This window comes from Microcebus murinus, chromosome 11 (assembly GCF_040939455.1).
Source record: "Microcebus murinus isolate Inina chromosome 11, M.murinus_Inina_mat1.0, whole genome shotgun sequence".
In the NCBI taxonomy this organism is placed as follows: Eukaryota; Metazoa; Chordata; class Mammalia; order Primates; family Cheirogaleidae; genus Microcebus; species Microcebus murinus.
Genome location: NC_134114.1, coordinates 70781938 through 70809146, shown reverse-complemented (window position 1 = coordinate 70809146; position 27209 = coordinate 70781938). Strand labels below are relative to the sequence as shown.

Genomic DNA, 27209 nt, shown 5'->3' with positions numbered 1-27209 from the left:
TCCAGGTTTTGCAGCGCTGAGACTGCAGTGATGTTATACAATCACGGCTGGTTCTGTAAGAGGCCTCAGGACTGGAAAACTTTTAGTAGAGAATTTCCTGGTGGTTTTCAACGTCCACGCCAGCAGTACTCACAGAGTGGCGCATCTGCTCAGCCTTGTGGGCTGCCTGGCTGAGTGAAGGCTGCAGCTGCTCTAGGCTGCAGTGACCTAGATAATCAGCTCGGATGCTGACTTCAGCCAAGATACGTTAGCTCCCAGACAGAGTTGTTGATTTTGGCAGGCCAGTGCAGGGCCACAGGACCAGGAGCTCTTCCTGTGACAGAATCGTTCCTATCGTGGCACTAGAGATGACTGTTCCTATAATACTGTGTATAGGCACTGTGGAGTGGTATAGGGGAAGATATGGACAAAAGGGAAGAAAAATCCTCAGCCTCTAAAAAGCCTGGGCCATAGGTGGATCCCAGGGAACTTGTGCTCTCTTTTCAGGATGAAGGTCAGGAACTTATCTAAGGTCCTCACCCCCAACCCTTTAAGGTAGACTCCAGTTTGGGGTTAAAACTATAAACCTCACAAATATCCAGAACTTCTTTAGGTCCTTGATGGACCTGCCAGGAGGCTAAGTTGTCTGGTATAATCCAGACCTGGGAAAAAGGATATTTCCTAGAAAGTAGAACCTCTGGCCCCTTGAAATATTAATATATACTACTTCTCCAGGTTGGCCAGGAGGTTGGGACAGTTGAGCCTCTATAAGACAGACCATCTGTGTTTTTTTTTTTTGTTTGTTTGTTTTTTAGCATATTATGGGGATACAAGTGTTAAGGTTACGTATATTGTCCATGTCCCCCCACCCCCCTCGAGTCAGAGCTTCAAGCATGTCCATCCCCCAAACGTTGCACCTCTTACTCGTTGTGTTTGTATAGACCCATCCCTTCCTCCCCCCTCCCACCTGCCTGACACCCGAATAAATGTTATTCCTATATGTCCACTTACGTGTTGATCTGTTAATACCCATTTGCTGGTGAGTACATGTGGTGCTTGTTTTTCCAATCTTGAGATACTTCACTTAGTAGAATGGGTTCCAGCTCTATCCAGGAACATACAAGAGGTGCTATATCACCATTGTGTCTTAAAGCTGAGTAGTACTCCATGGTATACATATACCACATTTTATTAATCCACTCATGAATTGATGGGCACTTTGGGTTGTTTCCACAGCTTTGCAATTGTGAATTGTGCTGCTATAAACATTCGAGTGCAGGTGTCTTTTTCATAAAGTGACTTTTGATCTTTTGGGTAGATGCCCAGTAGTGGAATTGCTAGATCAAATGGTAGATCTGTTTAAAAGCTTGTTCAAAAACAGTGTTCCACAGGATGTTAACACTGGGGTAAACAAAGTCCAATGGCTTTCTTTACTGTGCACTGCTGAGAGTCTTTGCTATATTCATGAGTGTTGTGAGTGGCTAAGCAAAGACATGGTCTTGTAGCTTTTCCAAACTTACAGAAAATACTTTTTTTGTTTTTTCTCAATCTACAAACAGCAGTCAGTGTTTCTTGCAACATTTGTTCATGAATCCCTGAACTTACCCTCTGACCCCACTAGTAACCCTCATCAAGGTGGTTTTAGACAACATAAACTATGTGGGCCAAGTAATTCTCCAACCTTCAGGTCACATATAAGCAGATCTTTATTTTCTAAAATGCCTATAGTTGGCTTTTTTTTTCGTGATTTACCTTGTTAGTGAAGATAAGATGAACACAGACAATTCTTTTATGAGATGAAGCAGTGAAAATTATATGGGAGAAGTTTAAAGGTTGAAATGTTTTTACTGTTCAAATATGCATATATTTTACATGTTAATATAACTAAATTAAAAAAATATATGGATATAACATTGATGCCAAGATACTTTTAACACAAATATGGAAATAAAGTGAAATTAATATGACAGGGTTAAGATAAAAATTTTAAAATAGGCCAAGACACAGTTTAAAGATTCTCATTTAGCAAATTTCTGTTTATCTCAATTTTTACCATATACTACTCCTGCTCAAAGCAAGCCAAAAATGAAAGAGCATGGTTTATAATATGAAAAATATGTACTGCAAGTGAGTCATAAAAATGAAAAATGGCTATTTGCCAGTAGCCACATAAATTTTAGAGGAAATATATTTTTTACTGGGATGATTTGTTACAGGAATAAAAAGCATTTATTAAATGCATTAAAATAGTTAAAAAGTGATCTTTAGGCAATATAAAAATTAATTATTCAGAAGCATAACATATATCAAATACATAATTTATTTTGAAACTAATCAGTTTTAATTACTTTTAGGTAAAGGAAAAAATCTGAGAAAAATGTAGTGAAACAGAACAGCTTCTCATGTAGCCACCACTTTTATTATTATTGTATATGGCCTACCAGTTATTGAATATGGACCTCCTACTATGTATTATATATTCACAAGCTCATGAAGCTCTTCACTCTGCTAGGAGGTACTTTATTACAGTGTATCTGTTTTTCTTCTCCCTAGAGAGTCTGCTCTGGTATGTTTGTCTCCTTGAAACCTAACAGTAGGATTCAAAGGCATGCTACCATTTTGCTTCTTCTAGTAAGAAGGAAATAGCAGCAGTGGCTTCATTTCCTGGAAACTCTTCCCAGAAGCCAGGAACTCTGGGAAATTTTGCAGGTTGACTTATGGAGAAAGGAGTGGGCTAAAAGTGCCCCTACCTATTTCTACATCTAGGAGTCGGTATGGTCTGAAGAAAAAAGAAGAAAGGCAACAGCCTTCCCCCCACTCCCAGGGCCTCTGCCCCCCACTCATAGCCACTGAGCTAGATAGTATTCTTGGTTTCAGGATTCCATAAATCACTTAAGAGGGAAGAAGGTAAATTGTGGCAGGCAATTTTGTTCTTCATTTGGTAGTGGCAGCAATAAGCAAAAACTGAGCATACTGCAGCAGGATGCAGAACACACATATTTTCATAATTTTTTTTTTGAGATAGGGTCTCACTATGTTGCCCAGGCTCATCTTTTTTTTTTTTTTTTGAGACAGAGTCTCACTTTGTTGCCCAGGCTAGAGTGAGTGCCATGGCATCAGCCTAGCTCACAGTAACCTCAAACTCCTGGGCTCAAGCAATCCTCCTGCCTCAGCCTCCCAAGTAGCTGGGACTACAGGCATACGCCACCATGCCCGGCTAATTTTTTCTATATATATTAGTTGGACAATTAATTTCTTTCTATTTATAGTAGAGACAGGGTCTCGCTCTTGCTCAGGCTGGTTTCAAACTCCTGACCTCGAGCAATCCGCCCGCCTCGGCCTCCCAGAGTGCTAGGATTACAGGCGTGAGCCACGGCGTCCGGCTTGCCCAGGCTCATCTTAAACTCCTGGCCTCAAGCCATCCTCCCACCTCAGTTGGGATTATAGGCTTGAGCCAATGTATCCAGCTTATATTTTATAATAATTTCATTTTTAAAAATATCATATGTACTTTCAACTTAACTTGGAAAATACAGAAAACAAGAAAGAATTTAATCTCTCTGAACCCATCTTCTTATTTCATAGGCTTTTTAGAGGCTAAAATGAGACAATGCAAGGAAAGCCATTAGAATAGAACCTCGCATATAATAAGTGTTCTATAAATGTTAACTAAACAAAGCCACATTTCTAAAACAGCAGCTAAACTTTTGGTGCACTGCTGTCTAAACGTTTTCCATGCAATGTTAATTGCATTCATTTTAAGCATAAACATATTAGACATAGAATTTAAAAAATTTTAAATTGAAGTATACCAAAATAGCACACAAATCATTAGGTGTACAGCTCAATGCATTTTCATAGATTGAACACATCTTGGTAACAGCACCCAAGAAGTCTCCTTATGCTGCCTTCAAGTTGCCAACCCCACCCTTGCAGGATAACCATTTTCTTGACTTTCAACAGTACAGATTAGTTTGGCCTGGATTTGCACATTATATAAATGGAATCCATCATACTTATTATGCTTACAATTTTGAACCTTGCTCTTCCTCATATATCATGAAGTACTAACAATGCTTGCCGTATCCTTCAATGCTACCTGTGTACAGACATTTTGCTAAGCACATTACAAACATTTTCTTTCTTATCTGCATGGAAAACCTGTGAGATAAATATTAGCTGTTATTCTCAGTGTGTAGAGATGAGGGAACTGAAGCTTAGAGGGAAGAATTCATTTGTTGAAGGTTTCATTACTCATAAGCCCTGGAGCCAGGAGATGAACCTACATCTGTTTGCTCCAGGGTCCTTCCTTGTAATTCAGTCCCTTACCGCTCTGGGTAAGTAGCATTTGCCACGCAGCACAGCTGTGTTGGCTGCACAGCTTAATGATCAGGTTAAGGGCTTGTGTCCTGGAGTACAATTCCTGGTTTAAATCCAACTTTGCTACTTACTAGTTATGTTACCATGGGCGAGTTACTTATTTCTCTTTTTTCTGTTCTCTGTTTGCGGAATACTAATACAAACTACAGAGGATTGTTTTAACCCTTTGCACTAGGATGTCAAGTGTGGATAATGTCGAGTGGATAATGAGGAAAAAAGGCAAGTGAGTGCAAAGGGTTTGTTAGGCCGCAGAAATGTACAGCCCGTGTGGGGGAGAGACGACCGCTCAAAAAGACTCAGAGTCCAGAGACTTGATGCAAGAGCAAGAGGATTTATTTCCAGCGCAGCGCAGGGGCGAGCAGCACCACCGAGCTAGGGAAGCTGCTGCACCGACCTTTTTTTTCCTTAGGATTTTATAGGCAGAAACCACACGCAGGTGGCTAGGGATCACAGGGTGGGGGGAAATTCCATGGGCTTTGACCTTGCACAAACATGTACCAGATGGGCTAATATCGGGAACTTCTAATCTTGGTCAATAAATTCCAAGGACTAACGGCAAGCGGTTTTCAGGAACTTACAGAGTGGCGCCGGCGGGGGAGGGAGTAGGGTTGAGCGAGCGGAGGGGCCGAAGCAGAACGGTGGGTTAGATTTTTCTCCACAGGTTAAGAATTAAATAAGAATGTTTACAAATGAGAATGTTTATCAAAGCATATACAGCAGGACCCGGCACACAATGTCCTGTGTTTGTTCAATAAAATATCATCACATGTTCTTCAGAAGCACCTTTTAAAAGGCTGCATACTATTCACAATAGACAAGATATGAAATCAACCTATGTGTCCAAGAGTAGATGAATGGATAAAGAAAACGTGGTATATATACACAACTGAATACTATTCAGCCATACAAAAGAATGAAATCCTGCCATTGTGACAAGGAAGAACCTGGAGAATATCACATTAAATGAAATAAGCCAGACACAGAGAGAAAAAAAAAAAGTTGATATCATAGAAGCAGAGAGTAGTAGCGAGTAGAACAGCAGTTACCAGAGACTGGGCAGGGAAGAGGGAGGGGTGGGTGGGGAGAGGTTGGCCAAGAGGTACAAAGTTGCAATTAGATAGGAGAAATAAATCCTGCTGTTCTGTTGCACAGTAAGGTGACTGTGGCTCCTAGTAAAACTTTGCATATTATAAAACAGCTCTAAGAGAGGCTTTTAAATGTTCTCACCACAAGGAAATGATAAATTCACGAGGTGATAGATACACCAACTACCCTGGTTGTATCATTGTACAACATAGATATGTATGCAAACACCACCTTTTACCCCATAAATATGTACAATTATAATGTGTCAATTAAAAATAAAAAGTTTTCAAAAATGAAAATAAAAGGCTACATATTATACTGTTGAGCGGATATAGCATCATTTTCCTAACCATTCTGGTATCATTGCTTAAATTTTTTCAATGTTATAAATAACTTTTCAATGAACATTATGTAATGAATATTGTGTGCATTTTTTTTTTTTTACTGTGCATTTACATGATTTTATTAGTTACAGCCTGTACCTTTTGGAAGTTCATTGAAGCCATTGAGTGGCTTGGCTCTTACTTCAGAGAAGCATGGCTAACTGCCACTTCACTGCTGAATGGGAAGGGAATGTTTTTTCTAATGTGCTCATTTCATATCCTGCTCAAGGCAGCAGAGGTAGCCTATAAGACAGTATAATTCCCTTAAACTGAGTATGTTATTCTGATATGTTTGAGGCAGGGACATCTATTGTCAGAAACTGAAAACATAGGAGAGGCAAATTCATACTTATCTACATTTCAAAATAGTATGCTGGTTATGAGCACAGAGCATTTCCTGAAGCTTAATGATCGATCTTCTAAGGTTAGTGCTGGCCTTGAGCAGTCTCGTGATTAATATTTCCAAGCAGGTCATTAATCTCTAGGAAATGCTTAGTATTTTGATTGCTGCTAGCTTAATTGAGGTTATGAATAATTTAGTAAAGAATGATTACATGAATTTGAACAAAGAAAAGACTGTTTTCCTAATATGCCCAGCAGCACCTCCTAGTGTGCACGGTTGGTAATTATGAAAAGCTAAAGTAATTTAGATTGCAGAAATGCAAGGTTTTTCTAGGTTTTGATTAGCAAAAGAAAATATCTTCCTGTTAAAAGGAGAAAAGTAAACTAATATATTTGTCACAATGTGAAATAGATGACTTTCCTTAGGGGGAAAAATATTTAAATTCTCATTTTACAAATAACATAAATATGACATTGAAACACTGAAAATTCTTGTTTTAATAAAAAAATCTTTTCTGTTTTTGCAGGTCAGAAAGGGTTCTCTGTTTGAAATCATTTCCTTTCCAGCAAAGACTGCTTTAACTAGCATAATATATGCTTCATATGCAGCACTAATTTATTTGGTAAGTTAAGAAAATTATTAGAGTCTAGAAATAAAACTACTTACATTATATAATGCTAGCGATAACACTGTACAACAGTGTACTGTATAGCATTATCTTTAATGGTACCCATTCACAAACTAAGGTGCCATTCTCTTGCTACACAAAATAATTTTATATTGAAAATTTCCTTTTCTTATGAGCCAAGTTAATTCACCAAAAACCAATTTGCTTAAATAACTAAAACTATTTTTAATAAAGTTTGTTACTGATTGAAGATTTTTGGTCAAAAAAATTTAGTGTTGCTTTTATTTAGCTATATAGTTGTTTTGTTTCAGCCTTTGTGCTACGACTGAGTAAAGTTCAGTATTCCATCATTTTGGGTCTCTGACTTCAGAGGACACAAGTATTAGAGTATTTGGGATTACTAGTACTATGCCTGATAAAAATATAAAATATTTTATAATTATAAGGGCTTTATGTTCTGTTCATAAATTTATACTTTAAAAAACTATAAGATACAGAGAAGAAAGTGCACAGCTTGATGAATTATCACAAAATCTATTAATCTATGCATACCCAGGTCAGGAAACAAAATATCACCATAGTTCCAGAAGCCTCTTTGGTGCTCTCTCCAAGTTGCTACCCTCTTCTATAAAGGAAGCCACTATTTTGACTTGTTGTAGTATAGACAGTTTGACCCAACTGTATATAATTAATTTAATATATGTTCTTTTGTGTTTATCTTCTTTTGCTTAATATCATCACTGTGAGATTCATTCATTGCCTGTAGAAGTAGTCTGTTCATTTTCATAACTGTGTAGTATTGACTACATCGGTTGACTACATCAATATTTATTTATCAGTTAACATTTGGATTATTTCTAGTTCGGGCTATTATGAATAAGCTTGCTATAAATATTCCTCTACATATCTTTTGGTAAAATTGCTAGGCCCTAGAGTATGCATGTGTTCATGTCTAGTAGATATTTCCAAAGTTTTCTAAAATGGTTTTTAGAAATTTACACACATCCTGGCTGATTTTATAAAAGTCCCGGTTGTTCTACAACATTGCTGGTACTTGGTATTGTCAATTTTTTTCATTTTAGTCATTCTTGTGGGTATGTAGTGTTATCACATTGTGGCTTTAATTGTATCTCTTTGATTATTATTGAGATTGAATACCTTTGCATACATTAATTGGACATTTGGATATCCTCTTTGTGAATTTTTGTTAAAGTCTCTTTCCAGTTTTCTATTGAGAGATGTCTTTTTTAAAATTATTGGTTTGTACTTTTAAAATATTTTCTAGGAACAAATCCTCTTTTAATTATATATGGAAAATATTTCTTCTTTTATTCTGTGACTTGCCTTTTCACTCTCTTAGCAGTGTCTTCTAAAGCAGAAGTTCCTAGCCAGGCATGGTGGCCAAATAATTGATCTCATGGAGACAGAGAGTAGAATGAGGCTGGGAAGGGTACTGGGGAGGGAGAATAAAGTGGGAATGGTTAATGGGCACAAAAATGTATTTATATAATTAGATAGAATGAACAATATTTGATATCACACCAAAGTGACTATAATCAACAATAAGTTAGGGTATACTTTAAGATAACTAAAAGAGTAGAATCATGGCCGGGTGCGGTGGCTCACGCCTGTAATCCTAGCACTCTGGGAGGCCGAGGCGGGCTGATTGCTTGAGGTCAGGAGTTCAAAACCAGCCTGAGCAAGAGTGAGACCCCGTCTCTACTATAAATAGAAAGAAATTAATTGGCCAACTAATATATATAGAAAAAATTAGCTGGGCATGGTGGCGCATGCCTGTAGTCCCAGCTACTCGGCAGAAGCATCACTTGAGCCCAGGAGTTTGAGGTTGCTGTGAGATAGGCTGACGCCATGGCACTCACTCTAGCCTGGGCAACAAAGTGAGACTCTGTCTCAAAAAAAAAAAAAAAAAAAAAAAAGAGTAGAATCAGAATGTTCCAAACACAAAGAAATGATAAATGCCTGAGGTGATGGATACCTCAGTTACCCTGATTTTATTAATTCATATTGTATGCCTGTATCAAAACATCACACAACCTATAGAGATATACAACTATCATGTACCCATAATAATTAAAAATAAATAATAAAATTTTAAAAAGCTGATTATCTTAATTATAATATAGTCCAAATTATTAACCTTTTCCTTTATGTTAAGTGCCCTTTGTGTCTTACAGAATCTTGACCTATACCCAAGGTCATGCAAATGTTCTCCTCAGTTATAATCTAGGAGATTTATTATTTACCATTCACTTTTAGATTTATAATCCATCTGGCACTCGTATGAGGTAAGGGTAAATTTTCCTTCCAGGGTTATCCAATTGATTCAACCCAATTTATTGGGGGGAAAAAAGACCTTTTTCTATTGTCCTAGAATACCATTTTTGTCATGAATCAATTGTCCTTTAAATATAGGTTTGTTTAGAGATTCTCTGTTCTATTCATTTGGTCTATTTGTCTATTTTTGTACCAGTTCAGCACTGCATTAATTACAGGAGCTTTCTAATATGTTTTAACAATAGATAGAATAAGTCCTTCTTCTAATCCATGAACGTGATATATCCCTCTACTTATTTTTGAACTTCTTTAATTTCTCTTAATCATTTTTATGAGTTTTTTTGCAAGAGTTCTTGCACATTTTTGTTAATATTTTACATCATATTGAAATACACAATAATAAAGATTACATTTTTTCCCTTACAATCTATAGATTCAGTGCAGTCCCAATTAAAATCCAAGCAGGTATATGTGCATGTGTAAGTTGACTAGATAATTCTAAAATGTATAGGGAAAAGAAAAGGATTAAGAACAACCATGACATCCTTAAAAAAAAATAAAGTAGAATAACTTGCTATTTTTTTTTCTTTTTTTTGAGACAGAGTCTCACTTTGTTGCCCAGGCTAGAGTGAGTGCCATGGCGTCAGCCTAACTCACAGCAACCTCAAACTCCTGGGCTCAAGCAATCCTGCTTCAGCCTCCAGAGTAGCTGGGACTATAGTCATGCGCCACCATGCCCGGCTAATTTTTTTCTATATATATTAGTTGGCCAATTAATTTCTTTCTATTTATAGTAGAGACGGGGTCTCGCTCTTGGTTGGGGCTGGTTTCGAACTCCTGATCTCGAGCAATCCACCCGCCTCGGCCTCCCAGAGTGCTAGGATTACAGGCGTGAGCCACCGCGCCCGGCTGTAACTTGCTTTTAAATGTATTGATTTACAATTTTTTTAAAAAGCCCTGAATTTACGAAATATTTTGTAAGTACTTTACATTTGGGAGAAGTTCTCAATATCTTAAATGTGAATCTTATGCAAAATTGACATTCAAACAAGCTAGGATGCAAATACACTGCAAAAAATGTGTAGGATGAAATGGTTGTGGGGAAATAAAAACAAGACTAAAACCAAAATTAAACTTTAATTTCTCAAAGGCTGTTGAAATCATCTCACATAAATTTTCTTGCTGTGAACTTTATAAGTAGGTAATTGAAATTGTTTTTTGGTGACCTGATAATTGATCACTTATGTATCTAATGCCTGGGAGAAGTCAGGTTGGAATTATGGTTTTGAAAACAAATAATATATATGTTGGAGGTTAATGCCCTGAGTGTGGAACTATACCAAGTGAAAAGAGTGGTAAATTGACAGGAGTATCAGGAATAGCAACATTTAAGGTGAGCTAAAAAGAATCCATTAAGGAGAAAAAGAAGTAATAATTAGAAAAGTAGGAAGACAGAAGAAATAGTGTCAAGGAAGTAGAAACTTGGGAAGTCATGAGTGGTTAAGTGTCAAATACAAGCAGAAAAAGTCAAATAAAATGAAGACTTTTTAAAGTGTCCACTAGATCTAGTAGTCAAGATGCTGAGGTTAACCATCCTGAGAGCTACCTCAGTGGCATGGTGGGATAAGGAAGACAGAAATAAGTGGGGTTCAGAGTGAACAGGAAATGATAAAATGGAAACATAGACTCTCGTTTGACCAAGAAAAGAGAGTATGTAGCAGTCAATAGGGAAAGGGTCTCAAAGATTTTTAAATTTAAAATTTTAGGATGGAAGATACTCAAAGCATGTTATAGATTGCAGGAGAGGAGCTAGTCAAGAGTGAAGAGGTTAAAGAGACAGAATAATTCATAGAGAAGATGGTAGGGTATAAGTTAAAAGCAAAGATAGAGGGTTACTGACCTTGATCAAGACCCTTCGTTTTTTGAGACTGGGACAAAGGTGATTAGAATGGGCAGAGATATATTTTGTAGGTGAGGGCACAGGGGGAAGGACAGGGCTTTCCAACCTTTTTTCACAACATGGCATTCATAGAAAATATCATATTTGGGATAAATGGATGAGGCCATGTGCAGCTGGAAGTGATGGATTTGAAGGTTTCTAGCTGTGCAAGTAACAAAAGATACCTGACAGTACCTTGATCAATAAAGACATTCAAATACCTTAATTAGAAGCTGGGAGTTAGTTCCCAGGTTTGTACGGTGGATCTACAATGCCTTCAAGAACCCAGGTGGTATGGTGTGAATGTTTGTGTTTCCCCCAAATTCATATGTTGAAACCTATCCCCAAAGTGGTGGTATTAGCAGGTAGTGCCTTTGGGAGGTGATTAGGTAGTGAGAGCTAGCCCTCATAAAGAGGATTCGTGCCCTTATAAAAGAGGCTCTAGAGAGATGCCTTGTCCCTTCCACCATATGAGAACACAGCTTGAAGATGCCATCTATGAAACAGAAAATTAGCCCTTACCAGACACTGAATCTGCCAGTACCTTCATCTTGGGTTTCCCAATCTCCAAAACTGTCAGAAATAAATTTCTGTTGTTTATAAGCTACTCAGTTTATGGTATTTTTAAAGAGCAGCCCTAACAACCTAAGATACCAGAGTCTATCTTTTTCTTCTAAAAACTTGTTTTTAGTCCTTAGGTTTATTACCTCATGCTCAGGTATCACATTCATATCAATGTCCAAATCAGGAAGGGGGAGATAGGTAGAGGCAAGAGGAAGTCTTTCTCTTTATATAGGAGGAAAAACTTTTCCAAAAACCCTTCCCAATCTCCTTCTCAGCAGGTATATTTTATTTCATTAGCCACAGAGTCACATAGCCACATACTAACTTTGGGGAGAGCATCTGCATCCCTCCTTTCTGTGAGAGGCAGGCAAGAAAGGAGGATGCAAGGGGCAAGAAGAAATTGCGGCTATTCAAGCCCAAGGCCCTTGGTCCTTTTCCTGTTACCTGTTCAGGAAAACCTAAGTGTTCATAGTCCATTACATTACCTTGAGGCATTTTTTTTGTGAAATAAACTAGTTTGTCTTCTCGTATTTCATGAATTTTCTATTCTCATTGCTTGTCTTGAATACTTGGCACCATCATCTTCATCATTAGTAAACTTAGCGTAGGCTTAATGAATACAGTTCTTAGTGACTAAATTTTGAAGTTATTTTTCTGTCTGTTTTATTTTGACACTCTTTAAAGTACTGAATGGCATTTTGGGGGAGGAAGTGTATCATATGTTTGCTTAGAAATCATTGATCTACTAGCCTTCTAAATTCTTACCAAAATGTTTATGTCCTTCCCATTGCACACGGAGGTATAAGGTCTAGGGGAAAGAAGACTAAAACAAAAAATCTACTTTGAAATATTAACATGTTTGGGGATAAATTCCATCTCTCAGAAAAATGTTTCATTTAGTTAAATCAGGAGAATAAAGATGTAAAACATCTAATGAATTGGGAAAAAAGATGTAAAACCCATCCCTACTTAAGTACACTAGGTTGTAAATTGCTCTCTAAATTGTGGTGTAATACATTTAGAACAAGGAATCAATCTGCCAACACTTATCATGTGCTGGGGGTCCTGAAAGGAAGTGCTTTTTTTATTGGAATATGTAGATTAATGACTTTATGTTAAACATTTTATTGTCCTTTTGATCTGTGGTTAGTAGCTTAAAAAGAAACTTTACTTTTCAAAAATTGTTTATTATATAGGCAGTCTGCGTCAATGCTGTGCTGGAGAAAGTTAAGAACATTTTCCAAGAAGAAGAATCCATACGGCAAAACAGACAGGAGAATGAAAATTTTAGAAACGCTTTTTCTGAGCCTGTGCTTTCAGAGCCCTTGTTTCCTGACAGTGAAATCAAAGCAAAATCTTACAGGTCATTGCCAGAGAAGCCAGACAAGATTGCAGATCGCACCAAGCTTCCTTCTAATAAGCAGAGTAATAAGATCCAGGTTTTACATTCTGTGTTTGACCAATCAGCTGAAACGAATGAATGAGCAAACCTGAACACAAATACCACTAAACAGAGCTTAAGAGTTATCTAATGGTACACTGCATCTGACTAAACTAGGAGACTAGTTTACATGTACTAAATTGCTCTGCTTTTAAAAAAGGGAAGGGATTACTACTAAAATGTCATTCTCTAATATTTATATGGTAGAGAAAATAAAATGAATCTTGGTGTAGAATTTATGTTTTGACTATGTATTTTTAATGAACAAGAAAATTTACCCTTTGGTGGGTTACATTTTACACTTGTGGTTTATGACATGGGAATATTTATAATACATTTATGTTTTCATTAAAGACTTATTTTTCATGTCTAGTTATTTATCTGGGAGAAAAAACTCTATCAAAATGCTACATATCTTTTTCAGAGATACTAAAAGAACATTTATTTTTTATAATAAATGACTGCAGAGTTTGAGTCTGCCTATTAATATTTCTTTTATAACTCACTTGTAAAGTTATGAAGGACTTGCAATTCATAGCTGCCATACATTTATAAAACTAAATATTATTTACAAATCTGATGAAAAGATTTCTGTATATGAGGACAGGACATGATGGGATATGAGAAATCAAGTCCATACTACTCACTATTGTCACTGGCTCCTGAGAGAAAATGCTTCTGTAATTAGCCCCGCAAATCAAAATGCCACAGTTTTTGCCTGCAGGAGGTACTTTGATTTCTTCTATATGCTTTAAATTCTGGACATATGTCAAGACCTGACTGGTCATTGAAGGACGAGCACCTAATATAATTGGCTGGGATGGACCTATCCCAGAGATAGTACATTTTTTTGTACTTGGTGAGTAGCTGCTGCCATAAACAGTGTTTATAAAAAGCCCAAGTCTGGCTCATCAGTAGTCTGAGAAATGAGTAGCAAGTGCTACTCATGTTACCCATATTCCAGCAGAAAAGGAAATGGAATAATATGTAGCAAAGGGTTCTGTAAGCAGACCATTTGCCATACACACCTTATTCATTTACTATTTTCACAATAACCAAGGGGAAGAGTCCAGGTAGGCCCCTGAGAATGTTAAGTATTAGGTTCGGAGACTCTTAATTTAATCCTATGCCACTAAAATGACTGTCCTTTGAGACTAGGTTCCAATCTTGACAACAGCTCTTCTCACTCTGAATTCATAATCTACTCATCCTAGTTCTTTCTGGTCCCACTTACTCTCTTACATTCCATGTGCTGCTGAGTTTTGCGTGATCAGTGTTATTCCTAAGGTGTTATTCAAAATACTTAACAACTGCTAGAGTGTGGGCACCAGACAATCAGAACACTGCTGGCCATAAATAACCAGCAGGGTAAAACCAGGGTAAACCAACTGAACAGCAACCTTGCTTGTGAACTTTGAGGAACAAAACCTTAGATCTCTTCTCTCTATAACATTTACAGGAAACAGTTGTGCACACATGCACACAGTTCTCTAAAAATTAAAAAAAAATTCCTTTATATGAAAATTCCATATAAGGTGTTCAAAGTACACTGGCTCACTAAATAGGGGACATTACATCTTTCATGGCTGGGCAGCAGCTGTGTGCAGCTTGCTCACTTCAAGATCTACCTTGACCAGAGAGAAATTGAACCAAGGTTCATTCGGTTTTCATGTATAGCACACTAGTAAGCTTCTTATTTATAAGCCAGCATGTAAATTGATCTCAGTTCTGGAGACATTTTTTTTTTTTTTTTTTTTTGAGACAGAGTCTCGCTTTGTTGTCCAGGCTAGAGTGAGTGCCGTGGCGTCAGGCTAGCTCACAGCAACCTCAAACTCCTGGGCTCGAGCGATCCTTCTGCCTCAGCCTCCCGAGTAGCTGGGACTACAGGCATGCGCCACCATGCCCGGCTAAGTTTTTTTTATATACATATCAGTTGGCCAATTAATTTCTTTCTATTTATAGTAGAGACGGGGTCTCGCTCTTGCTCAGGCTGGTTTTGAACTCCTGACCTCGAGCAATCCGCCCGCCTCGGCCTCCCAGAGAGCTAGGATTACAGGCGTGAGCCACCACGCCCGGCCTGGAGACATTTTTAAAGTAGAAAATGTCTGCTATATATTTGGACAAATTGTACAGCTAAGAGTTGATCATTTCAATGTATTTAAATTTTACCTAAAAAAATATAATAATAACAATCAAATAGGAGAAGTAGGAAATCCACAGAATTATAAATGAAACAAGAATGCCGACAATTGTTGAAGTTGAATGATGGGAGGTTCATTATACTATTTTGTTTACTTTGTATATATTAAAATTTTTTCAGAATAAAATATGTTATATCAAATAGGGATTTTTTTACTATAAAAGTATTTCCTACTAAATCTTACTTTTTATCTATTATTTATTGTTTACTTCAAGTTATTTTCATCCTTTGTAAACTGAACATCCAGAACCTATAACTTTCAGATTCCAGTCAATCCAGAGGATTGGATAAAATGTATTCTATTGATCCTGATGGTAATCCTTATATCATGCTAAGTATGTATGCTCTTAAATCTCTCATATTTATATGATTTTAAAAGTAACAGTTGTGTCTATGTTGGCAAAAATTCATCTTCGGTCTTGAAACAAACCTATTCTAAAAAATATTTCCAAACATACACATTTTTCACTGCTATATATTTTTTATCAGAAAGGACTCTTAATTACTTTGAAATCTCCAGTGGCATAAAAATCAGAATCACACTTATAAGGTTCATTAGAAAGAGTCACATAAACATTCCCATCATCCACTGTCACTGTATGAATCCTTTGCTTTATTCCTTTGGAGGACCACTTGGGTTTTGCTGATGGATCTTTAGGATTTATAGACTGGTATAGTCCTTCTCCTGTTGCCAAAGTAATTTTGTATTTATGCCAGGGGCAAACAATACATGGTCGTCCATCAAAATCCTGGGAAAGAAAATACCTGATTTAATATTCTGTATTTCAAATGTTCATGATAAACCACAGACTCAGAACAGAATCTACTGCAGAAGAACCGAATTAAAAGAACAAGCCAGCTTCTCTCTCTCTTTTTTTTTACTCCTATTTACAAATTAGTGGGCATAAAGCAGAACCTAATCTGAGAACAGTCATCAAGTTCCTTAAAGTTGATTAGAACGCCAGTTAGAGCTCTATCAGAAGACTGACTTGCTCAAGCAACTGTACCATGTGACCACAGCTGTGCTGTTATCTTTTAGATGTTAATGTCACTTCCTTGACAGAAATGGGGCAAGGGCTTCAAGAGATTCTGTAGGAATTTTCACTGGCTGCTGGAGGAACTGTAAGCTCCAGATATAAATTCAAGAGGGGTTACTAAAGGCATGAGAACACATGTTAATAGAACAGCAAAGTAGCTAATTCTCAACTTTTTAATTGTCTTAATGAAGTGCTTCACAAATTTTAAAGAACATGGGAATCACCTAGATCTTGTTTAAATGCAGCTCTGTTTAAATTCAGTAGGCGTAATGGGGGCATGTGGCTGAGATTCTGCATGTCTAAGAAGCTCCCAGGTAACACCAAGATTGCTGGTCTATGGACAGCACTTCAAGTACCAAACCCTTGGACTGAAACTAAAGGAAATTCTATGAAACTAACATCAGCAGGTGCTTAAATTTTCTCTCTACACCAAAAGTGTGCAGTAATATTGATTTGTACCTCCATAAAACTGTCAGCAAACATTCACATTTTCACAATTTCAACACACATATGTCCTTTAACATGAGGACAGGTGTGGAACCAAGCAGGGATCAAGTGTAGAGAATGGAATGCTAAGTTTAAGGTTGTGCTTTGCTCCAGTAAGAGAGAGAGAGAGATCAGTTTCATGAAGTAGAAAATAAAAAATTCGGTGACAAGTTGGAATTCAAGGAAGCAAAGGCAATTCTCCCCATTTCTTCTCAGTTAAGACTTCAAAGTGTGGTTTCTTTCTTTAAAAATATATTTATGCTGTATATTATATTATAAAAGCAATATATACTCATTGTAAAAAATTCAAATTATGCAGAGTATATAAGGTAAAAAGTGAGTATTATTTTTGATAAGAAAATGAGATTTCATTAGAACTACTATTCTACAACTTACTTTTTCAGGCATAATATATTGTTGACATCCCTCCATAACAGCACACATAGATCTACCTCACTAATTTAATGGTTGCATAGTACAGCAATTCTACAGCCTGGCTATATCATAATTTATTTAACCAGTTTCCTATTGTTAAAACATTTAGGCTGCCTTCAATTATTCATAATACATAATGCTACAATGAACCTTTCCTATACATATACTTAAACATTTGTGCAATTATATCCACAGGATAGATATCTCAGAGTATAACTGCTAGGTCAAAAGACATGCATATTTCTCATAAATATCTGTGAAATGGTTTTCTTTACATTATAGGGTGGGTTGTGAATACCTGGAATACTGAAGGTTATATTCAAAGCATTAAAATAGAAATCAACCAAATATAAATTATTTTTAATAAAGAATGAAATAAAATAAGAATATAAATAGAAAACATCTGAGTTTGTTGAGAATCAATTTAATTTTACATACCTCTATTTCTCCCAAGTGTAAAGGTCCTCCTGAGTCTGAAAAGAAATTGAATATTATATCTAGTCACTAAAAAATTGAATTTTGATAGTTTTGTGGTTAGTAAATAAAATTGAACAAATGAAAAATAAACTCTTACGGTAACAGCGAATATCCATAGCATGATATTCTCCTTTGTGGTAGAAAATGACCACTTCTCTATCATGGACAACAGCTGTCATTCTTCCAGATTTTTTAATGTTATCTTCTTTGCCAACACAGACAGGAGAACATTCCTTCTTTTCAGGTTCTTCTACAGAGTCATCAAGATTCATGCTAGTTGAACAAAAAGAAGAAAAAAGAAAGAAAATGGCAGTCTACACTAATTTGGCTACAACTTAAATCACAGAGATAATCATAAGAATGAATAGTCTGAATTTCTTGAGAATAATGGAGGCGTTTTTCCACTGCTATATAAAATAAAACATTTATAAATACTGAATTATAGTTAGTCATTACTTTGAGTTAGAGATTCCCCAAGCATACCAAAATTAGGGAGGACTCTCCACTCTAGGGCTAGAGTTGTATTAGATTCATTTCAATGCTTAAGAAGGAAATTTCAGAACTCCTAAGACACAGAGACTTAAGTTTCACTATTCCTTTATTCCCCATCAAATTCAATAATAAACAACATTCAGTTATTATGTGCATTATTTTCCGTCTTCTGCTGAAGCTAGGATTCTCTGATAGTGTGAATCGTCTGGGGCCCCTTGGCTAAGGTTTTGCCTAGATTACACAGCCAGCGCTTCACAGGCACAACCAGACAACCATTATAGCAAGAGGGGGTGGGTATGAATGGAGACCTTTCATTTTCTTACCTCAAATAGAAATTGGCATTACTTTCTTCTGCCTTACTTTGGTCAAAGAGATGACTTTCTCCTGAATTGATTTATAGAGGAAAATTTTCAGGTATTACAAAATATATTTTTTCTTGGCACAGATATTCAGTCTATTTCTTTGAAAGCGACCCTGAGACTTTCCATATACTTTTTTGTTTTTTGGAGACCGAGTCTCACTGTGTTGCCTGGGCTAGAGTGCTGCTGTGTCAGCCTAGCTCACAGCAACCTCAAACTCCTGGGCTCAAGCGATCCTTCTGCCTCAGCCTCCTGAGTAGCTGGGACTACAGGCATGTGCTACCATGCCCGGCTAATTTTTTATATATTTTTAGTTGTCCAGTTAACTTCTATTTTTTTAGTAGAGACGGGGTCTCGCTCTTGCTCAGGCTGGTCTCGAAATCCTGATCTCAAACAATCCTCCTGCCTTGACCTCCCAGAGTGCTAGGATTATAGGCATGAGCAACTACACCTCCCCCCCTTTCCATATACTTCAAGAACATGGTCACAGTCTGTTGATTCCATGTGAGAAGAAAACATCATGATATATTAGTATCAGGGCCCCATACAGAGGATTTTCCTAAGGGTTTCCCATATGTGGGTATTTACATGTTTTGTATGATACATACTACTTCTCAAGAATTTTTATATTTATTCTTTCTCTATTCCTAATCCCCAATCTATCCCGTATTATTCCTAACTTCTTTCTATTAGAGATAAGAGTTACTATTCCAAAGTTTCTGGAGACATTCCTGATTTTCCTCCCTATCTCAGGATATAGAATGTGGTAGTTTTGATAACTTTCAAAAAGTGTGAATAATTTTGTATTATCTTAGGGTTGGGAAGACAGATTTTCCTCTAGCCAAGAACTTACTTTGAATCTTTGCATGTAAAAAAAAAAATTGCAAGACAGAAATTGAGACCAAAGAGTTTTGATTTTTCCTTTATTTCCTAATTAGTATATTATCAGCTATCCCTTGCATGGTTTCTGCTCTCTGCCGTCAAATGGGAATCTTCAACCATCTGGGCAATATGCAGCCCCGCAACTGGCATAAAGCAAGCTCACTTCACAATGTGGGTGGACAGGAAAGGGGCTGCCTGTCACATCTAGGTGTGAGATCCTGTATATACCCAGACCAGTGGTCCCCAATCTTTTTCCATGGATGGTGTGGGGGAGTCTTGGAGTTCAGGTGGTGATGTGAGTGATGGGGAGGAGAGCAGCTGTAAATACAGATGAAGCTTTTCTCCCTCTCCCTCACCCTCCATGTGCCTCCTGCTGTGCACCCCACCCCCTCTCGTTCCTAAGTTTCATGGTGCAGGCAGGTGGCAGAGCCAGGTCCTTAACAGGCTGTGAACTAGACCATTATCTTGGAGCAGGGCTACTTCAATTCCTTTATTATATGACAGAAGTTAAAGGCTTATGACAGATGACAGAAACTAAGGGTTCACAGTAACAGATGTTACTAATGTGATTAGTAACATCTAATCACAACCTACTTTTATCTTTGGGACACTGCTGGACAAGTTGCTCAGTAATATATTTAGGGAGGAATATATGTTTGAAAAAAGCAAGTAAGCAAAATTATCAAAGAATGGCTATTGAACATAATCTTCAGCACAGCAGAATTATAAAATAAAAACTTTCAACAATAGATTTTCATATTTTCCTTCTGCAATGTTTTTCTTCCTCATTAGAGGTTATCATCCATTTGATAAATATTTCCTGAACACTCACTATGTGACTGGCACTTCAAGAAGTATCACTGATAAGGTTTCTTCCCACCCAAAAATTACATTCTAGTTGATGAGATTGATAATAAATAAATACATAAAATAACCACACACTATCATAAGAGCCATGAAGAAAATAAACAGGATTACATGAGATGAGAAAGTAACAGGGAGAGGCAATTTTGTTAAGAATGGGCTGAGAAGGTAACTGAGATGACAAGTGAGCCAAAATCTCCAAAATGCAAATGGACTAAATATGCTAAGAACTGGGGGAAGAGAATTCCATACTGAAGGAATAGCAAATACAACAGCCTGAAGGGAAAAAAAAAATCTTGGTTAAGTGAGGAACAAATTAGCCAGATTATGTTCCAGCAGAGTGGAATATAAACAGCAGGATTGGTGAACAGGCAGGAGCCAGGTTGTACAGTGCTGTGGGTGGATTTTATCCTAAGAGCAATGGGAAGCCACTAAAAAGTGTGAAGCAGTTGAGTGTGATGTAATCTATTTTTATTATAAAAGAATGACCTGTCTCTGTGAAGAATGGACTGTAGCAGAACAAGAATGGAAGCACAGAAATCAGAAAGCTACTGCAGAGGTCCATGGAAGAGACAGTGGCTTGCACCAGGGTGTTGACTCTATGGGGAAGAAAAAGGAGTAACAACAGCAGCAACAGTAGCTACAACTGTATTGTGCTAACTATGTGCCAGGCACTGTTTTAACCCTTTGCACTCGATGTGACTCGACACAGTTAGCAAAAATTATAGAGATTAAAATTACTCTTTGAATGTATCAATAATTTGAAATATGAAAAAATCCAAATAAATAAGTTTGTATGAAAAGAAACTCCAGTTTTTTATTCTACTGCCATGCTTTATAAAATCTGGGGTATTTAAAAAATTAAATCCCGAGTAGAATAAAGTAATTGAGAAAAAAGCAAGCGAGTGCAAAGAGTTAAAGCCTTTATATTTATTTATTAACTCTTTAATCCCCCAACAAATTACTAAAGAGAAGGTATTATTGTAATAGTACAGTGAGAAAACTGAGGCACAGAGAAGCTGGGTTGATGAAGTGGAAGGAGGGAGCTATAGAAAAATAAATAAAGATGAGTCCCAAGTTTAAGGTTTGTGCAGCTATGTAGACTGTAGTGCCAATGACTGTGATGAGAAAGACCAAGAAAGTAATGATATTTTTGCAGGGATGGAAAATCAAGAGCTAGCTACATTTTGTACATAATGAGTTTAAGGTGCCTCAGAGACATCGAAGTGGCTATTATCAAGTCAGCAGTCTCATATATGAGACTAGAGTTGAGAATTACTGGAGAGAAAAATTTGGGAGTTTTCTGTGGAATCACTTGAAGAGGAGGTATAGACGGGGAAGAAGGTCTAAGACAATCCCTGAAGTACTTCAGCATTTAGAGGTCAGGTGGAAGAGAGGCTGAAGAGAGGCAAGACCAGCAGAAGTCTCCAAACTATTGCTAATCAAATGAAATTCATTCACTGCTCCCTTATATTCTGCTCAAATTGCAAATAAATGGTAACCTAGACAAAAAGGCAGGCAGAGGTCAAATCTGCTCCACCTGGCCCCCTCCATGTATTATACAGTAAATGATACATGAAGTAAACCTGGGGTTCCCAGGAAACCAATTGTCCTGAAACTTTGGTTGTTCCATTAAGAGCTGGGCCTATCTTGTACCTTTTTCTATTTGTAAGCTCATTAACTCCCTATACCTCTACCCTTCTAGAAATCAAATACTGGTTAGTATCAAGGGCTTACATTTAGAATATAACCATTACTACTCTCTTTTCCCTGTATTTCTAATGTTTGTCTTCTATTTCACTCTTTAATATCCTTTTGGCCAAATATAGAAATCAAAAGGTGGAAAAACATCGAGACTAAGAAATATCTCAATATTGTTTATAGGAACATGCTCAAGGGTTATAGGTCTGATCTGGGCCTTAAACCAAAATAATGACTCATATGCATCACTGTATAACATTCAGCAGCTATTCTTCAAAATTCAGTTAAGCATACAGTAAGCCTTAAAAATGGCATATATGTGTATTTTATTTTTTTAGAGACAGGGTCTTGCTGTCACCCAAGCTGGAATGCAGTTGCTTAGTCATAGCTTACTGTGACCTCAAACTCCTGCGCTCAAGTGATCCTCCTGCCTCAGCCTCCCAAGTAGCTAGGACTACAGGCACACATCACCATACCCAGCTAATTTTTATTTTTTGTAGAGATGAGGTCTCACTATGTTGCCCAGCCTGGTGTTGAACTCCTGGCCTCAAGTAATCCTCCCACCTTGGCCTCTCCAAATACATGTGTAGTTTAAACCCCAAATACTTCTTTTGCCATCGTATTACACCTCAATAGACATTTACATCAGACACAAGACTTTCAAAGCAAAATGTAACAATAATTCTAAAGGTTGTATCAAGGCTAGGTTTTACTCAATATTTGCATTTTCAGTTCCATTTTAACAATTTCATCATTTTATGGATTTATTTAATTAGAATGGGAAGCTATAGGAAGACCCAGAAAGCCTGAGAGGTATCCAACTCTATCTTATGTAAGACAAATAATTACATATGGAAAAGGAAAGGAAGTGAATCAAAGTGATGGCCCACATTAGCTGTAGAGACCTGGCTGCTGTTAAACACTAAGCAGCTTGCTATGGAATGCTCATGATATTAAACACACATACACTTGTTTACAATTTAAGATATTTGACAACATTAAAAATCACATATCAACTTCAAATAAATATTCTAATTTTAGGAAGATGATCTTTCATCATCAGCACCCTCTTCAAATACAGTAATAGTGTCATATTTCATAGGAAGTTAAAGAGGATAACAATTTACATGAAACTTGCCATTTTAATTCTATTCAAGTCTTAGGTTAACATTCTACATACAAAAAAATATATCCAACTTCTTTAAAGAAGGCACTTAGACCTTGGTATACTGAGCTTAGAATGGTTACTATGGACCCAATCTCCTTCCCAAAATAAGGAAAATTTGTTCATAGAAGTGCCAAGTGGCTTCAGGCCTTCTGCAGAGAATTTTCCTGATGGCTTCTCTAAATATTTATTTAATCCTGTATGACTTATGGGAGTTTTAAAATGTTAAGAGGAAAAGAACATGGCTCATTTTAAAAGTTCATAAAACAAATTATTAGGATCATAATCTCTATGTGTGTCAGGAGTGAACTTTATAAAGGGAGAATTTATAGGCCACTATTTTGAGAGGGTTAGTTCTTAGCCATGTGGAAGACAGATATCATATATTACTGTAAGTCTGGGCTCCAAACTTGAAGTGTAGGTAGAGGGGTGTGTGTTTGTGTGCATGCATACACGCAAGTGTATTGATGAGGAGAGGCAGGAGCTTTGAATTCAGTGTTTAAAGGAAAGCATTACACAAATCAAGCTTAGAAAATTATAGGGATGTCAAACTTGTACTCTGAAGTTTGCATTGTTAATCCTTGCTTTAACCTGGTTACTTAAAAAAAAAAAAAAAGGATGGAAAAAATACATATGCTGTTTTTAAAAATCATCTCACAATAAAAAAGCAAAAATATATTATTTTTAAGGAAAGGCAAAGAGGACCATGGCCATGATTTCCTGGGTTAGCTATGGCTGACAGGAGGCTGGAATACTATCTCTAAACAGTCATCTGGTTTTACTTGATTTTGGTAGGTGTCCAAAGTATACAAATTGCTCAGGTGGTAGTATTTACCTTCAGAATTGGGCATGCAGCACTTATCATATTTTGTGACAGAACAAAGGTGCGATAATGACAATAAAAATGGAAACAGATAAATGAATTAACTGAAAGAAGGGTAAATGGTCTGAAGAAAAAGAAAAGAAAGAAATGTGAAATTTACAACACATATAACCAACAAAGGATTAAGATTCAGAATATATGAAGAACTTCTATAGACTAGTAAGAACAATCTGTGATCCAAATAATCACAGAAAAATGGGCAAAAGAAATGAACAAACATTTCAGAGATAAGGAAGTCTGAACTGCCAGTAATCACATGTAAAGATGTTCAACCTCATTAGTAGGAAGATGCAAAGGAAATGCAAAGCAAAGCCACAAATGGGATACTATTTTCCACCCACCAGACTGGCAAAAAATTATACCAAGTATTGGTGAGAATATGGAACAACTGCTAGTGATAGCATAAATTAGTGCTACCACAGTTTGACATTACCTACTAAACATATTCATGACTCACTAATCCCACTTTAGGTATGTGCTAGAGAAATGTGCACAGGTATACCAGGAAACATGCACAAGAATGGTTATAAAAGCAAAAGACAAAAATCAACTCGAAATTCATAAACAGTAGAATGGATAATTTGGACATTCATTCAATGGAATGCTGTAGAGCAGTGAAAAATCTATCACCACATCAAGTTGGATCAATTTCAAAAATGTAACTTCAAATGAAAAAATTTAAAAAGAATTCAAAATATGCTTCCCTTTTTATCAAGTGCAAAATCTGGCAAAACCAAACAATACATTATTCATAGATAGATACATGTACATAGGGCATATTTATAAAGAAAAGCACGGGGATAATAAACATAAAATTTCTTAAATGTCTCAAAATATTTAGTTAATTCTTATATTTAGAATTATTCTTTTCAATATTAAAGTTGTATCCTACTTTATGTAGCAAATGACCTAAGACCCAAGAAAATTGGGATAAAGTTGCACTTTCTATCCCCTTGAGCACAGAACATGAATGAACTATTTGTGAATTTTGTACAGCTTATTTCAAAGCTTGACACTAAATGAGCAAATGAATGATTCTTTTTCTAGGCAAAAACTAGAAAAGAAATACTACTATCAAGCAAATAACAAAATACAACAGATGTAAACTAACATCAAAAGTTAATTATGTTTTTCGAACTCCCAAATAAATAAGAACCAAACACTGTCCTTTCTCAAATTTCAGTCTCTTGGAACATATAGCCTTGTAGGCTTTGCCTCCAACCAAGAAAAACTGTAGTGAACTTTGAAGGAGCTGATAAGAAATGAGCAGAGAAGGCTGGGGCTAAATGATAAAGGTTTCAGAGAACTATGATTACAGCCTTGCATTTTGCTTAGGAAAATATTATCTCATGTTTCCTCTATGTATCATAAATGGTACTATTTATTTATGATATCTGATGACTATTTATAATTAACACCCATATTATTCTTCATATTATGAATATCATGGTCCATTCAGACAATAAAAGTCTATTTGTTCACCTTAATTACTGTTATTTTGATGAACTATTCATAAACTCCCACATATTTCCTCTATTTTGAGTCTACTTTAAGATATTAGAATCTTAACTGAATAAAAGAAAGTGAAATATTAAACAATTTGCCCAGTTTGGGAGCTAGATGAAAACTTCCCTGTGAAAAATTTAGTTGTTTCTCCTCTACAATTCTGTTCAAGAAAAATTTTGGCTTGTCTCTAAAATTAGGTTTCTATAGGTGGTCACTCAATATAAAGTTACAAATTAGCTAAATCGATCCTCAGTCACTATTAGATCCCTTTCCAACACAGGAAATAAATTAAAGCGAAATTTTAAAAAATATTGTAACTCAAGCTTTCATAAGACACTGGAGACGAAAGAGACATGAAATTAAAGATACTTACTTGTCACTCCTCTTGAGCAATGACTAAGGGGCTTTTACTAAGTCTGGGGACTTGGTCTACACATTATCAGAATGTTTATCTGAAAGGTAACACCCTTGCTTTTAGCTTTAGGGAAGAGAAATGCCTTAGATAGTAGTTTTGAATGGCAGAATAATAGATAAAACTAGCTATCCTTCAGTGAGGGCCTACGGTTTGAACACTTTGCATATATTAGCTCATTAAGCCTCACAAAACTAACAAGGCGTAGATATTAATTTCATTCAGGTAGCACCCAGATTTGCAAAAACATGTGACCCGCAAGTAAACCATCTTGAAGACACAAAAACCTTTTAACGAAAATTTATACTGATGATTGGTGAGATATATATTACTGACATTTATATTTGTGATATGTGTCACCAAAGCTGACGGCCCCGAATTTTTCTTTAATTAATGAGGGCTAATGTGCAAGAGTTATATCCACAAATGTTTAATACTGAATACTTCCCTAATAATATAAGTCACGCAGCCGCTCTGCAAATCGCCCCCACTGTCTGTTAATAGAGATCTGTGATCACAGGTGAGCTAGACCGGGTTTGAATCCCGATTCTACGCGATTTAGGGCAAGTTGCTTAATTTATCTGTGCTGCAGTTTCGTCGTAAGAAAGCCTCGCCACGCTGGGGTGTGGTGAGGGATAAATGTTTTATTATTACATCTCAAATGTTTAGAGTACAGCCTAACCGCAGGAAACGCTCACATCAAGTTAGCTAGCTGTCACCTCTAAGGTCCTTTCAACTTAGCTGTGTTAGACATTTCGTGAAGGACGGTCTGCGACTGCAGACTGGACCCCAGGAGACGAACATCTAGGACAGCCGGGACCGCAGAAATCCTGGAGCATCTTTTACACTTTCCAGAGCACAAATTTCAAGGAAAACATGGTAGCAACGCCCTGCCTGCCCCCCCTGAGGCGGCAGGTCTGCGGCCCAGTCTCAAGGTGAACAAGCGCGGTGGGCCGCCCAGGCAGAAACCTGCCCCGAAGGGTTCACCGTTAACTGACACCGAACCGAAGCCCAGGAGGGCCGCGGCACTCACAGCGGCCAACAGCACAGGCCGCACGACCGCAGCCTGGTAACCGCCGGAAGCCCTAGCCCAGGCCCCCAACGGCCCGGCCGGAAGCAGCCGGCCCCGTGAGCTCCGCCCCCGCTCGCCCAACCCCGCGCGGCGAGAACAGAACTTACAGTCCCGTAGTTCTCGCTCCGCCTCCGCGAGACCCGCCCGCCGCGGCCTCTGGGTGATGCGACTGCGCAAACCAGAGCTCCAGTCACCGCGCG

The 27209-nt window shown here is 37.1% G+C and overlaps 2 protein-coding genes across 14 annotated transcripts in view; one reads left to right on the top strand and one right to left on the bottom strand.

The window, feature by feature from the left end:
- The window catches only part of SPATA9 (spermatogenesis associated 9), a 24084-nt gene extending 10811 nt beyond the window's left edge, over window positions 1-13273 (top strand). For all 4 annotated transcript variants that reach the window (XM_012773925.2, XM_012773916.2, XM_076008197.1 and 1 more), the window contains exons 4-5: window positions 6698-6793; window positions 12794-13273. In XM_012773925.2, the coding sequence (XP_012629379.1) occupies window positions 6698-6793; window positions 12794-13081 (384 nt within the window). In that variant the 3' untranslated portion in view covers window positions 13082-13273. The remainder of the gene's footprint in view (window positions 1-6697; window positions 6794-12793) is intronic.
- Window positions 12793-27209, bottom strand: RFESD (Rieske Fe-S domain containing). 10 transcript variants are annotated; one of them, XM_012773973.2, is made up of 6 exons: window positions 26657-27070; window positions 25899-25977; window positions 18489-18549; window positions 17771-17946; window positions 17635-17669; window positions 12793-15987 (listed from the first exon to the last, which is right to left on the bottom strand). In XM_012773973.2, the coding sequence occupies exons 4-6, from the start codon at window positions 17943-17945 to the stop codon at window positions 15724-15726; spliced, it is 474 nt and encodes a 157-aa protein (XP_012629427.1). In that variant the 5' UTR covers window position 17946; window positions 18489-18549; window positions 25899-25977; window positions 26657-27070; the 3' UTR covers window positions 12793-15723. The 10 variants fall into 10 exon arrangements, with proteins under 10 accessions (XP_012629427.1, XP_075864315.1, XP_012629407.1 ...); XM_076008200.1 differs by lacking the exons at window positions 25899-25977; window positions 26657-27070 and adding an exon at window positions 27117-27171; XM_012773953.2 differs by lacking the exon at window positions 25899-25977 and having other exon boundaries at window positions 26636-27070.

Coding starts and splice junctions, on each gene's coding strand:
- RFESD (XM_012773997.3), bottom strand. CDS start 17,945: ATGAATCTTGATGACTCTGTAGAAGAACCTGAAAAGAAGGAATGTTCT. Junction 17,670..17,770: donor TATGGATATTCGCTGTTACC/GTAAGAGTTTAT, acceptor ATTTCTTTTCAG/ACTCAGGAGGACCTTTACAC. Junction 15,988..17,634: donor TACACTTGGGAGAAATAGAG/GTATGTAAAATT, acceptor TTTCTTTCCCAG/GATTTTGATGGACGACCATG.